Source organism: Neoarius graeffei, chromosome 23 (assembly GCF_027579695.1).
Source record: "Neoarius graeffei isolate fNeoGra1 chromosome 23, fNeoGra1.pri, whole genome shotgun sequence".
In the NCBI taxonomy this organism is placed as follows: Eukaryota; Metazoa; Chordata; class Actinopteri; order Siluriformes; family Ariidae; genus Neoarius; species Neoarius graeffei.
This window is the reverse complement of record NC_083591.1, coordinates 52589344-52602969: the sequence shown is the minus strand read 5'-3', so window position 1 is coordinate 52602969 and position 13626 is coordinate 52589344. Positions and strand designations below refer to the sequence as shown.

At 41.5% G+C, this 13626-nt stretch overlaps 1 protein-coding gene across 2 annotated transcripts in view; it reads right to left on the bottom strand.

The window, feature by feature from the left end:
* cul1a (cullin 1a) overlaps positions 1-13626 on the bottom strand; it is a 70001-nt gene that overhangs the window by 17593 nt on the left and 38782 nt on the right. For both annotated transcript variants that reach the window (XM_060906393.1, XM_060906392.1), the window contains 6 exons: positions 13527-13617; positions 7251-7414; positions 6719-6881; positions 6486-6616; positions 6287-6394; positions 6004-6159 (listed from right to left, as the gene is read on the bottom strand). In XM_060906393.1, coding sequence (XP_060762376.1) covers positions 6004-6159; positions 6287-6394; positions 6486-6616; positions 6719-6881; positions 7251-7414; positions 13527-13617 — 813 coding nt within the window. The remainder of the gene's footprint in view (positions 1-6003; positions 6160-6286; positions 6395-6485; positions 6617-6718; positions 6882-7250; positions 7415-13526; positions 13618-13626) is intronic.

Below are 13626 nucleotides of genomic sequence, written 5' to 3'. Positions count from 1 at the left end.
CATCAAATACTTTTATTCCATATTTTGTTGCTTTTTTGGGTTTTATTTTGCCCTCGGTTGGTTCAGTAACACGCGCCGCCATTTTTTTTTTCTCTACTCACGGTATATGAGCTGATAGCCTAGTAGTAGAGTAGCCAATCAGAGTGCACGATTGCTTGTATCCAGTGAATGTGGATAGAAACAGTTTTTACTCAGCAGGTTAAGTGAAAACATTGACTGAACTGAGCAAAACGTGTATGACTCTCCTGCTTACTGTGTGACGCGACGACAGAATACCTCGTCTCAACGTCTCACAGCAGCCAACGATATTTTGTCCGTTTGATTGTTTTCCTTATTCTGTATTAAATGTAACGGACTAGTCAAGTTTATATGTACAGCGCTTTCAACGACGGACATTGTCGCAAAGCAGCTTTACAGAAAATTAAAGATTTTAAACATACGAGCCAATTTTACCTCAAATTACTTTATCCCTGATGAGCAAGCCTGTGGCGACAGTGGTGAGGAAAAGCTCCGTCAGATGACGCAAGGACGAAACATTGCGATGTGGGTTGTTTTACAATCAGGGTACAAAGTTTGTGTCACAGGGGTCCAAAATTCAAATTGATTCAAATTTCAATTGATTCCAGTTTTTAAGTGAAGGACAAGTTAAAGAACAAATTTCAGGTAATTTTTTGACACGTGTATGGCAGTTTTGTGTAATCTGCTACAAGATGGGAGAAACAAATGAAGTGATTCTCGGAGAGGACTTTTTTTTTTTTTTTTGACAATTCGCTTTTAAATACAAGGCTGTAAGCTTTGTGTTAGTTGTCTCTAATATTTATGTCCCAATATCTTGACCACATTTTAGGATGAAAGTAATCATTTTATATTGAAAAATTAGCTGTCTCGGAGAGGACTTTTTTTTGACACAATTCCATACCAATTTGATCAAAATAGTCTGAAAACTTACTGGCGTTCAACATTAAAACTTAACTATGTTTCCAATGCTATGGAACCAAATATGTGTTTTATGGTATAAAGAATGATGCAAGTGCATCCCTTTTGGAGCTACCTGTGGTCAAAAAAGCACTTTTTCTAAATGACACAAGTAATTTTGCTAAATATGACACATATTGCCATACATTCACCAAAAATAACCTTATCACCAAATTTTTTTTTGCATGGAAAATAGAGCTATCACAGGGCTACAATACACAACCAAGTTTATTTAGTCAAGCCTTTTGATATTGAAGATAATAAGTGTTAAATGTGATTTTTAGCTTGCGTACCCTGATTGTAAAACCCGTGTACCAGACTCAAAAGGGAACCCATCCTCCTCTGGGTGATAACAGATAAAAACAAGCGTTGCCAGGCAAAACAAACCTTGCCCGGTAGCACTTATGATGAATACGAAGGAAGATATCGCGGGAAAAAAAAATAATAGGTGCCCTATGGGTCCATGTGGCTACTGCTTATAAATAAAATAGTTTTCTGATACCATGTCCATACAGTAAATATAGCATATACATTTACTCTATAAGGCAGTTGCCACAAAAACGAAGCGTAATCCAAAAATGAACAATCACACAAGTAAAATATACCAAGTGTCTGTACTTTTATATTATTCGACTCTTACAGTTTTTGAAACTGAAACCTCCGAACCGAGGCTGACATACACACGCTGTCGCCATGACCCAAACTCTTATTTCTCGGAAATGGCCCGGCGCTAGAGCTCAGTGGAACGCACTTTCCCTCTGTAATAAGCATAAACATGTCTGAAAGCCATCTCTTTAGTCTAGCCCAGGGGTTTTCAAAAAGTGTGGGAGAGTCAGCCCCCCTCAGAGAGCAAATAAACAACAGCGCCCCCCCTTACAATTTTTGTTGTTGCTATACTTAATGTTCCATTCGTATTTAAAAAAAAATGGTTGTTGTACACATTTTTATTTTTTTCTTTTACACATTTTAAACATCTGTGCTTTTTTTTTTTTTAAACATCTTGTTTTACACATTTTAAACATCTCATAGCATCATTAGCTATCACCTCTTGGCAGACAACACACTGTGGCAGTGGAGCATCTTCAGATCCAGTCCATGAAAATCCAAACTTTAAATAATCGTGGGCATACTTCCTTCTTTTTTTGCTTGGCCCAGACTCTGTCTCCTCACTCACTGTAGCTTTAGGTACTAAAAATCGATCCATTTTGTCTCTGGCAAAGGCTAGCTGAAGTTCGCTAAATGTCCGCAATAGTAACTTATTCTGGTTTATTTTTCCTCACATTGCGCGCCCCCCCCCCGAAGAACTCTGGTGCCCCCTAGGGGAGGCGCGCCCCCCACACTTTGAAAAGCCCTGGCCTAGACCATTTATTTTGAATGTTGAACCAAACTGTACACACTCACCAGTCATTTAAATCGGAACACGTGCATGTGCAGTGCACGACTGTTACACTTTTACAGCATGACGACGTCGTGACTAGGGCCTCTATATGAGGCAGCAACCACAACAAAAACGATTTTGACCTTTTTGGTGATCTTGACCGGATGACCCTCAAAATGTCGGGGGTTCCATTTGAGATCAATGCCCATCTATCCTGAAAGTTTCACGAAGACTGATCCAGCCGTTTTCCTTTAATATCGTAAAAAAAACAAAAACAAAGAAACCCGACCGAAAACAACACCTCGCAACCTGATGGACTCCACCCCGGGCGAGGCTTTAAAAAAAAAAAAAAGGTCACTTCCACACCAGGATCTGGTCTTCCCAGGCAGTCTCTTATCCCAGTACTAGCCAGATCTTATTGCGAGTTGGCCTAGTGGTTAGCGTGTCCACCTCTCAATCGGGAGTGCGCGAATTCTACTCGTGGTAAAAACTGTACCTACTGCCATCTGGCAAGGCATGCTTCAATACAGATGCGAGTAAGGAAGTCAAACTCTCACAGTTACCAGAGGACCAGCCCTCACCTGTAACCCTAGCTGTACAGACGAGAATCCGAGGGCTATACAGGGCTGTGAAATAGAAATGACAAAATCCGAGGAAACAATTTTAGCAGGGGGTCTGGGGGGAGCAGCCCCCCAGGAGCCGGGGGCCAGAAGCTGAACAGATTTTGTGTATATTGATAGATTTGAAGCATCTCCTGAAAGCAAATATTTTCTCAACTTTATTATTATAATAAATTGAATATATAAATGTGAACAAGATGGTCTACCTGGTAATCTATAGTTCAACAGCTTCAATTTCACCAATTCCGCATGTTTTTTTCCTTTAACATGGTCAACCAAACGCGTTCTTCCACCAGAACCGTACTTCACATCCTGATGGCACAAGATGCAGTAAGCTTTCCCCGGTTCTTTTATCTTCCGTATGTGCTCATTCACTCCCGACTTTAAACTCCAGCCATCGCCAGTTCCATGGATTTTTGATGCCGTTTTCCTTGTCAAATGTTTTTGACATTGTCGGTCTCACCGTCCTCCGTCTGAACGATGTCCCTCCGTGACACGGACATATCGCGAAATTCTCCTTTTCAAAACCGTTGATATCAAAAGCGTGTTTAAAGAGCACAAGATTTGCGCCGTGGTTTGTAAGCATGGCGCAAATGCCGTAAACCGGTCTGTCATTGTCGCAAAAGAAACCTACACTAGGGCTGCACAATTAATCGAATTTAATCGAAAATCGCGATTTTGGCTGCCACGATTAAATTAAATTAAATGAAAATCGCGATTTATTTCCATTTAAAATACGAGCTCTGCTGTATATCTGATCAAGCACTTTTTGACCAATACTCTGCCAAACCATTAGGGGGCGAACCGATGCATGTAAGGTTTCATTACTCCGTCTAAATAAGCAAGCAAGCCAAGTGCAGTGTTGCCAGATTGGGCGGTTTTAAGTGCATTTTGGCGGGGTTTGAACATATTTTGGGCTGGAAAACGTCAGCAGCATCTGGCAACACTGGCCAAGTGCGCAGAGCTTCAGTGCAACGGTATCTTCTTCAAGGGGTGATAGCGTGAGAGTAGGTAGCAGATTGAGGTGAGAGAGAAAAGCTAACTATGTCGGAACAACAGACTATTTAGCACTGGAGGCAATGCTGTGACCTGCCTTCGCTCATGTTTAAAGCCAGAGCATGTTGATAGGCTGCTCTTTCTAGCTAAAAACTTGTAGGCCTCAGTATAATGCTATGTAATTGTTGCAATTGAGTTTTCAGTTCCTTCATCCTTTGGTAATTTCTTGGATAAATTTCATTTATTTGTCATTTGGAAATCAGAATTTCTCTTTTAAATTTCATTCTGCACTGAAAGCTGTTCATATTGTTTGTTTGAATATAGTGAAATAAAATTTAAGTGATTTACCTAACATCAAGAATAATCGTGATTAATAATCGCGATTACAATTTTGATCAAGATAATCGTGATTATCATTTTTTCCATAATCGTGCAGCCCTAACCTACACCCCCCTCAATTTTTATTGCAAAATTAGATGATTCACTAAAATGATATTTTTGGCGGCCAAATTCACGGAATTCCGCAGATCCGCGGATCCTTCACAGCCCTGGCTATAGAAATGGAGATCGGTGCCACACCCATACGCCTCATGATAACAGACAGCGTGATTATAAATAACTCGCTTCTATAAGTGTGTCCTATATACAGTAATCACAAAGTATAACTGCGTAACCAGGAAATCCATTACAGTTTGAGCATGAAGTCTGTTTTGTTGACGTTATTAACTGTTCATTGATGGAAACTTGAGACTGATGAACTGTTCATGACAACTGCAGTCCTAAAGTCATCATGGTGATCATAGTCCTCAGCCATCATAGCAAAACTAAGGCCCTGTCCAGACGGCAACGAATTCAGGTGACTCCGATACAATTGTTTATAGTTTAGGCCTGGCGTCCACATGGCACCGGCGTTTTGGGTGCCCAAAACGCAATCTTTTTGAGAACGGGTTCCAGAGTGGAAAGATCTGGCAACGTTGCCGTTGTGAAGTCGTCTGGATGAGTAGAACGGATTTGTTTACGATGACGTCACATGACTGTGAGTGCTTCACGCCGGGTAGAAGTGTAACGAACTCGATGCGAGTTGTCAACAAATCCTATAACTTGGTTCATGAAACGCGCTTACAAAATATTTTCACTCTGAATATTTATTGTGTAATGGTGCAAAGTGAGAGAGAGAGAGAGAGAGAGAGAGAGAGAGAGAGAGAGAGAGAGACTCTGCCCTTAGGGCAGAGTCAATCCCACCAGCAAAAATAGGGAAAAAAAAAAAAAGGAGCGATCTCACCTCTTCAGATGTTGGTTTAAGTCCTACAATACATTCCTCAAAAAGGGCGTAGAAGAGGAAATTAATCCATCAACGTGTAGCATTCAATTTATTCCGGACCATTAAAGACGCCGCCTTCCGCGTAGAATCATACGTCATCCTCGCCGCCATATTGGATAGGTCAAAGCGGAGAATAAAGATTCATGTGCTGCGTTTAACTGTACCAACAGGTTTACCGTCCAAACGAGATCACATGGGATTACCTTTCACAGGTGAGACTGGAAAAATACTTTTCATTGTATTTGGTCATTATAATGTAATTTTACGAACAGATTTTCCTGACTTTGTGGCTAATATGAAGTCTCGCGCATAATAGTTTATGCGCATGCGTCCTTACTTCTTCTATTGTTCTGGTGTCTCCGAAGGGACCGTCTTACAGCGCCCCTAGAGGTGTGGCATGTGTATTGCATCGTTTTCAGCAAGCGTTGCGTTGCCATATGGACCTGATATTTTACTGATCGTTGCCCATTTGGACGCGATATATTTTTAAATAACATCTCGTTGCCGTTGTCGTGTGGATGTAGCCTAAGAGTCCAGAGCCGTCTTTCAACTCGCCATCAGTTATTACGATTTTCTACGTGCCAGATTTTAACTGTTTTAATTAAATTTCTGGACATCCAACACATGGGATTAGGCAGCGCACTGGATGAGCGTCGACTTTCTCTTTGACAACTGTATCATTTTGCAGATTTACATGTCGTACTCCAACTCACCACTTGATTTAGAGTATCTTCCAGCTCTGCTTCCTCTGGGTTCTTGGAGCTCTTCTTAAGCAGAGAGTCACAGTATCGAGCCAGAAGTTCAGGAGATTTGCTGGACGACTGGACCATCTTGGTGACGGCGTTGTTGTTGATGAAGCGCCCACAGGCCTGTTTACAAATAACGACATTCTAAATTATCACAAACAAACCAGTTTCGCAGACGTTCCGTACGCATCACGGATTATTAAATGAAAGCATTTTTTTTTTCCCCAAAGATCTTTAATAAAAGTGTTACCTTATCCAGTGCAGCGACAAAGCCGGCATCGTTGTTAAACGCAGACATCACCAAAGCATTGTATTTCTTATGGACATCCAAAATAGTCTGGACGTACATTTTGGGGTCCTGGATAAAAGGTAAAAAAAAAGACATGCATGTGGTCAAAAGAGGCGTGTTTAACCCATGAGACGACCCTCTCATGAGTCTTGACACTCACATTAAGAGCAGCTTCCCCACATTTCTCAATAGCAGCTAGGCCCTGGTTGTAGATGTGCGTTTCTAGAAGCTTCTTGAGCTCTCCTAAACCGTCCGTGATCCGAGACACCAGGTTGTACATGCGGCCAAGATCTGCAGGAAAGGATTCAAAGTGTAAATCCGTCTGAGCAGAACCCGAAACCGACCCAAGGCGCATGCGCGTGCGCGCGCACGGCTTTCTTCACATCCCCATACCTTCATTCTTGTCTGCATCCAGAAGGTTTTGGAACTCTGTATGAAAGATCTCCAGGTGTTTTTCAATGAGAACCTGCTCACACTTCCTGGCCAGCTCATCCTGCGTGCTTTCATGGAGGTAGACCTGTACCCTCCTCTGCTCTTCCAACAAACGTGCTTCCGCCTGCGCCCACACACACGGACATTTATAAGACAGCTTTAGACATTTTCAGCAAAGACACACGGAAAAACGTTAAATCAACAGAGCTGTGATTCATCTGGATTAAATTGGCACCAATTTAAATGGAGGAAGCTGCTAGAATGAAAGGCATGTACGCAGCCTGCGAAGCCAAGCGCTCTCGCTATCCTCATGCGCTTGCAAGTTTGTTCTTATAAGGCAATTTGGCACACAAGTCCATGCTTCAAATTCTTGATACTGTGAGACATTTTTCAGTTCCTGTTTCAGGTTTTATGCTTTAGGAAAAGCTAGGTTAAGGAGTTGGCTACACAATTAACCACCTGATATTCTGACAAAACCTTGCCATTGCCAGACCTTTTTCATGTACTCCGTGACCGGGTTCTGCTGCAGGAATTCTGTGCTTTCCCTCGTGTAGAAGCGCTCAGTGTCGGCCAGGAACTGAGTCTCAAAGTATTCCTTATAGACGGACAGAGTGGGGCCTTTGGCGAAGGCGTCGTCCTCGTTCAGGCCCAGCTCAACTAAACAGAAGTGGAAATCTGCCATTATTATCTGTGACTACAATGAATAAAATAACGAGTGCAGTTCTATTGCAAAAATTGTTCCAATTATTTTAATTATAAAAGAAATGTGAAGACTTGACTATGACTCCTTTAACTGCGTGTTCAGGTCCAAATGCTCTGTAACACGAGCCGCATGGAGGGGTCCTGCAGGTGACCATCCTCATCCAACAGACCCCGCCTCCCCCCAAAAAACAAACAAACAAACAAACAAACAAACAAACAAACAAACACCTTAAGCCTAGGTCACAACCGGATGTACAATTTTTTGGCGTTTCCCAAATCGCTGCGTTTTTTTTTATTCATGGAGAAAGACGCACGTTGGCCGTAAGTTTGTCTTGCAACCTGAAAAAAACGTAAGAGCCCGTAGAGTTTGTTTGACATGACAAAGAACCTCTGCGGCCGGTCTGCGGCCGGTCTGCGGCTCGAAAATCAGCACGTCACACGCGCACCCTCCGTGCGTTTCATGCGTTTTTTGCATGTAGACCGGCCGTGGGAGCACGTACGGCCGGTTGTGACCGAGGCTTTAGGGGGAAAACACGTAAATCTGTCTTATTTTCTTATCACTCATTCTTGTATATACCGTATTTTTCGGACTATAAGTCGCACTTTTTTTCATGGTTCGGCTGGCCATGCGACTTATACTCCGGTGCGACGTATACATGTTTTTTTTTTTCACTGCGGAATAACTGGAACTGATGCTGAGTCTGACGACAACCACGCAGAAGAAGAGGAAACGGCGCTTCATCTGCCGCTGGAGTTGGCAGAGTTGTTCAGAAGCGACACCGAGGATGAGGAATTCAATGGATTTGCTGATTTGGAGTGAAATCATCAGCTTGATAAACTTGACTGACCTGTGTTTTATTATTAATGATAGGCCTATAGTTATTTAAATAAGTTATGTAGTGATTTTAGGCAGTGCTTAATTTGTGAAGTGGGAGGTCCCAGAACGCAGGAGGTGGGTGGGTCCGGCGACTCAAAAAAAAAAAAAAAAAAAAGGCGGGGGATGGTTTACTATAACTTTACGGACATGCGCTTATTGTGTGTGTAAAATAATAATAATAATAATAATAATAATAATAATATCAGACATTATGATCTTAGAAAACGCTTTAGTGACAAACAGTTACAGACAGTAATATGTCGTGATATTATATTATAAAATATTCATTATTAGTCTATATATTAAATTATATATTACATTTATCTTCTAAAATAACAGACTGTACTCATCACAGCCGGTTTATTTCACCATTGGAGATCAGATCACACAAGACATGAGCTAAATGACTCATTTTAAGGATTTAAGTAGGGGATTTAAAAGCGGTTGTTGTTGGGTTGTTTTTTTTCACTAGACGGTTGTTTTTACTACCGTACCTGTCTTTGGAGATGATATACCTATAGCCTACTTGACCTCTGATTTGATGAAATAAAATTCGACAAAAATGAAGAGTGACACTCCTCGATGATGACTACAGCTTTAATAACACAGATGAAAGAGCCATGGGGCGATAATAAGCCCTAGCGGTAAAAATATTCTAAAAGCAAACTGATTAATGCATCAGTAATAGGCTACTAATATTAGTTATAATAATAATATAGGCTATTAGTAATAACGATAGTGATAGTATTAAAGATAGTAGTAGATATTTAAAATAATAAGACTAGGCTACTTACAGGGCAAAGGGCGCGTTATCACTGCTCAGCTATTCGTTTATTAAATAAACAATGCAGTCGCGCAGTAACCACGCGCCACTTATCACATAGAATCACAGATTCTATGGATAGAATAACCCTTCAAAAAAGTGCGACTTGTAGTCCGGTGCGACGTATATATGTTTTTTTCGTCTTCATAATGCATTTTTTGGCTGATGCGACTTAAACTCCGGAGCGACATATAGTCCGGAAAATACGGTAGTTGAGCTGTCAAGACATTTTTTGGACAAATATCTGTCTCAAACCACATCCAGTTCTTTATTAAACGTCACACAGAATTGCTGATTTAAAAAAAAAAAGCCTAATTATTTACTATGCAGCAAATTTAAAAGTCGACGTCCTTTCGATTTCATAAAAATCGGTGAAATTTAGTTCCCTCTGAAATGTGGTCATTGCGATATATGTTTATTTCTGTAATATCTCTCAAAATATCAGGCCATTCTGTTCTGTAGCTGGGAAGTTCTTTAATTTGAGGGGACTAAAGCAAATAATGTGCATGAAATTGCTCGCTTCACGCAGTCAAGCAGACAGAGGAAGTCCGTGTGCGTGTGTTGCACATGCGCAGGTTTGCCTTTGAGCGTGCACTGACCGTTCCATCATTCCATCACTAAACAAACAGCTGATCACACCGAGGTGCTCGCTGACCGCCGATATTTATTAGTTTGATATTTCCTGCGTTTCCTTTCCTTCGTATATAACATCACGTCTTTTCTTCTCGCTTTCTTTCCGTTACTGTAGTCGGTCTTTCACTTTTCATTCGCTCACGTCCTCCATTTTTCCCTCCTGTTTCAAATTTGTACCCCACAATGCCTTGCGCGAACGGGGAAAGCCCATCACGTCATGCATGACGTAGTATCTTGTATCGGGTCATGGTGAAGCAGGAAAAAATGGCGGAGAATTTAGAGCCACGTGGCCTTAAAATCATTAATTGTTCTATTAAAAAAAGCTAATACAATTAGAAGTCTGTGATTTGAATTCGGTCCACTAAACAAAAATAATTAGGTGTCGGGGGGAAATTCTTTTTATGACCTACACTTGAAAAATCTGAAAGGCAGTCTAGCTTTAAAAGAGCGGTGAAACATTTCTTCATAGTAAATAATCAGGCTTTTTTTAAATTGACATTTATTCTTATTTTCTGTCAGTATCATATTTTTTTAAATTTTATTATTTATTAGAATGACTGTTTACTTAAGTGTAGCTTTTAATGATATGCATTTTTTTATTATATATTTTCAATTTTCCCAGAGCTCTACTGAAAATCTTAGTATGACGTAGGTCTTCTGAATAAAGTTTCGTCCTACTGATATGGTTTATAATTCTCAAAGCAATATACTTAACTCATGAACTGCAATTTTCAACTCCTGTTCCAGTAATGAAAAATCACAAGCCACTATTATTAATATTATATTTAATTACTGAGTTCTTTCAGCTCCTTGACTGGTCATTTGAATTAAATGAGTTTTTGCATAGATAATAGAATCAGTTGACTTTAAAGGTCATAGGCAAGGGTCGGAGGTGAAACATAGAATATCAACTTTATTGTCTAGAAGAACGACCCAAAAAGCGAATTCAATCTTCCTGGTGTCTAATTTGCACCTGAAAATTGAATAAAACGGTTAAAATACGCAAGTTCCGAAGGTTTGTTTACATCTCACTTATGCGCACTTTCACTGCCAGGGGACCGTCGTCATGACGTCATTCAAGCCAAACAGACTGGGAGCGGCTCTGTGTTTACTTGCGAACCGAGCACACGTGTACGGACTCTGGTCGTGAGAGGTTGTATAAAATGTCTGAAAGCGAGAGCGATTCTGAAGCAGGAACTCTCCAAACTGAATATCGAGAAGTGAAACCGTATATGTATGAACCTATGGCTGTTGTGAAGCAATCGGTGAACGTGGCTCACTGGTTTGGTCGTACGGCTTCGGAATCGGACAGCGACTCGGCCGACTCTGATCGCGGTGACCCCGGACCTCAACAAGACTCGCGCCCAAACGATTTATCCTGGTAGTTATGATAAATTCATACTTTTGTCGTAATACTAAATAAGAGCCCTTTTGAAGAATAATTAAACCGCCCTCCCTAGTGGATATAGGGAACGATGACTGGACAGTGCGCCGGTAGGCCACATTAGCCGGCCATCCGCGGCATTATACTATTTATAGCCGACTCCAAGCGAGGAAATATCCCTTTGTCTCATTTCCACAATGATTGTACTAGGGGTGTCAAATTATCGCGTTAATTGTGATTAATTAATTACAGTCATATTTAGCGCGTTATGTTTTTTAATCATGTTAATCTAATTTTTAATCTCTAACTTTACTGTTTCTGTATGCGAGTTGCCTTTTTATAAAATCCGTTTTGATGTGTTGGGCTGCTTGTGCTTGAGTTGTTGGGGTGGAAAACAGTGGTCAGTCACACCTGAAGTGGACACTGATTGGCTGTCACCATGTTTGGGCTTGTTGAGCATAAACTGATAGGCTCCCATTGGGTGAAGAGACATGAAAATGGAGGAGCATGTGAGAGCTGTCGGTCTAATGAACGGGAAATTTACATTTCAAAAACTAAAGGTTGCAGGCAGCGCTTGAGACTAGTCTCAAATGGCCCTTTTCCACTACCCTTTTTCAGCTCACTTCAGCCTGACACGGCTCGCGTTTCGACTACCTCAGAACAGCACGACTCAGCTCGCTTCAGCCCTGCTCAGCCCCCAAAACTCGCACGGTTTTGGAGTGGGGCTGAAGCGAGCCAAACCGAGCCGAGTGGGGCTAGGGGCGTGAGCAGACACTCCCCTGTGCACTGATTGGTGAGGAGGAGTGTCCTCACATGCCCCCACACGCCCCGCGAGCACGCTGGGATCTGTAAACACCGTAAACCCGGAAGAAGAATAATTACGAATTACGAGAATTTCTGAAGCCTTATGCGCCTCGCCTCATCTATACGCTCTTGCCAGTATCTGTTGGCGTTGTCGGTGACAACAAGCCACAGCACCAAGACCAGCAACACTAACGACTCCATGTCCTCCATGTTTATTGTTTACTATCCGGGTCGTGAGACGACCGCTTAAAAGCTCACTGATGTCACTGTTTGCGCCGCCTAACGACATCACGTGACGTCCACCCACTTTCGCTAACTCCACCCAATGTGTCCACCCACTTCCAGCCAGCACGGTTCAGCGCGGTTGTAGTCGAAATGCAACTCCAACAGCCCCGCTCAGCTCGACTCAGCTCGACTCAGCCACGTTGGTAGTGGAAAAGCGGCAAAATACAGCGGAATGTAAATGGCTACGACTGCATCTGTTCAAGTCTGTTAAAAACAATAAATGACTTTATAAAGCTACTTTTTTGTTATATATCAATCTTTTGATCTGCCACAGTAATGTAATGAATTTAAATGAAAATACCTCAAGTTGAGGGCTTTTCTCAGTAATTTTTAGGTGAGATTAAAAAAGAGATTAATTAGATCAATTAATTACAGATCATAATTAATTAATCTCTCAGTTTTTTTAATCTCTTGACAGCACTAGATTGTACAGGATCCCTCAGGATTCCTAACTTGTCAATTGCAAGCAAAAGTAAAAATGTTCACCTCCAATCTTCTCCTTTTTGCTTGAGCGTTGCTGCTCTGTTTCTTCTTTGACTGCTTGATTTTGTTTCACGCGCACAACCCACTCTCTCCGCCCCGTCTCCTCTTTCGGAAAAAGCCAACACACTCTCTCCGCCGCTTCTCCTCTCTCGGAAAAAAGTAAAAACTTCTTCCTGAACCGGTCCTGTTGTTACAGTTCACTGCACAACAATAAGGCATGTTTTTTTCTTTTGAAATTCCCGAACGCACGTCTGCACTCAAGCCGAACGGCAATGCAAGTAAACGGAAGCGGACTCGACTCGAGCGGTTTGTTTGTCTTGAATGACGTCACGCGCCGAGTGGTCACGAAAATCGCCGAACAGAAATTCGCCGCGATCCGCGCTAACTTATTTTAATTATTACTTATTACCAATACTTCTTGGGACCAGAAGAAAATTAGAGGGTTTTTTAAACATATAAAGTTTCAAATGTGCATAAATTGAAAACCGTTGCCTATGAGCTTTAACCTTAAACATGGAACATTTTTTTAATATCCCTGTTTATCGGTTTGCGTGGCCTAACGAGGGCCGTAAAGATTGGGTGAGAATTCATCGAAACTCAGACCTGAAGATCATGTTTAGATGCCAAACATATTTTTGGGTTAAGTGGAAAATTGTGCAAATAACACTTTTCGCTCTATTCACGAATTAATTTTATGAACAGGAAGCATTTAAAAATGAGCTGACTTGATGATAAGCAAAGTAAAACCGTGACAGATCTAAGGAGTGTAAGGACACACCGTAAGACTGAACCACACCACTGATGAGTCTGGTGTTGATGGTCTCTCCGTTTCGCTCCTTCTCAATAAGCTTCAATACTGCATTTGTAACCTGGAATAG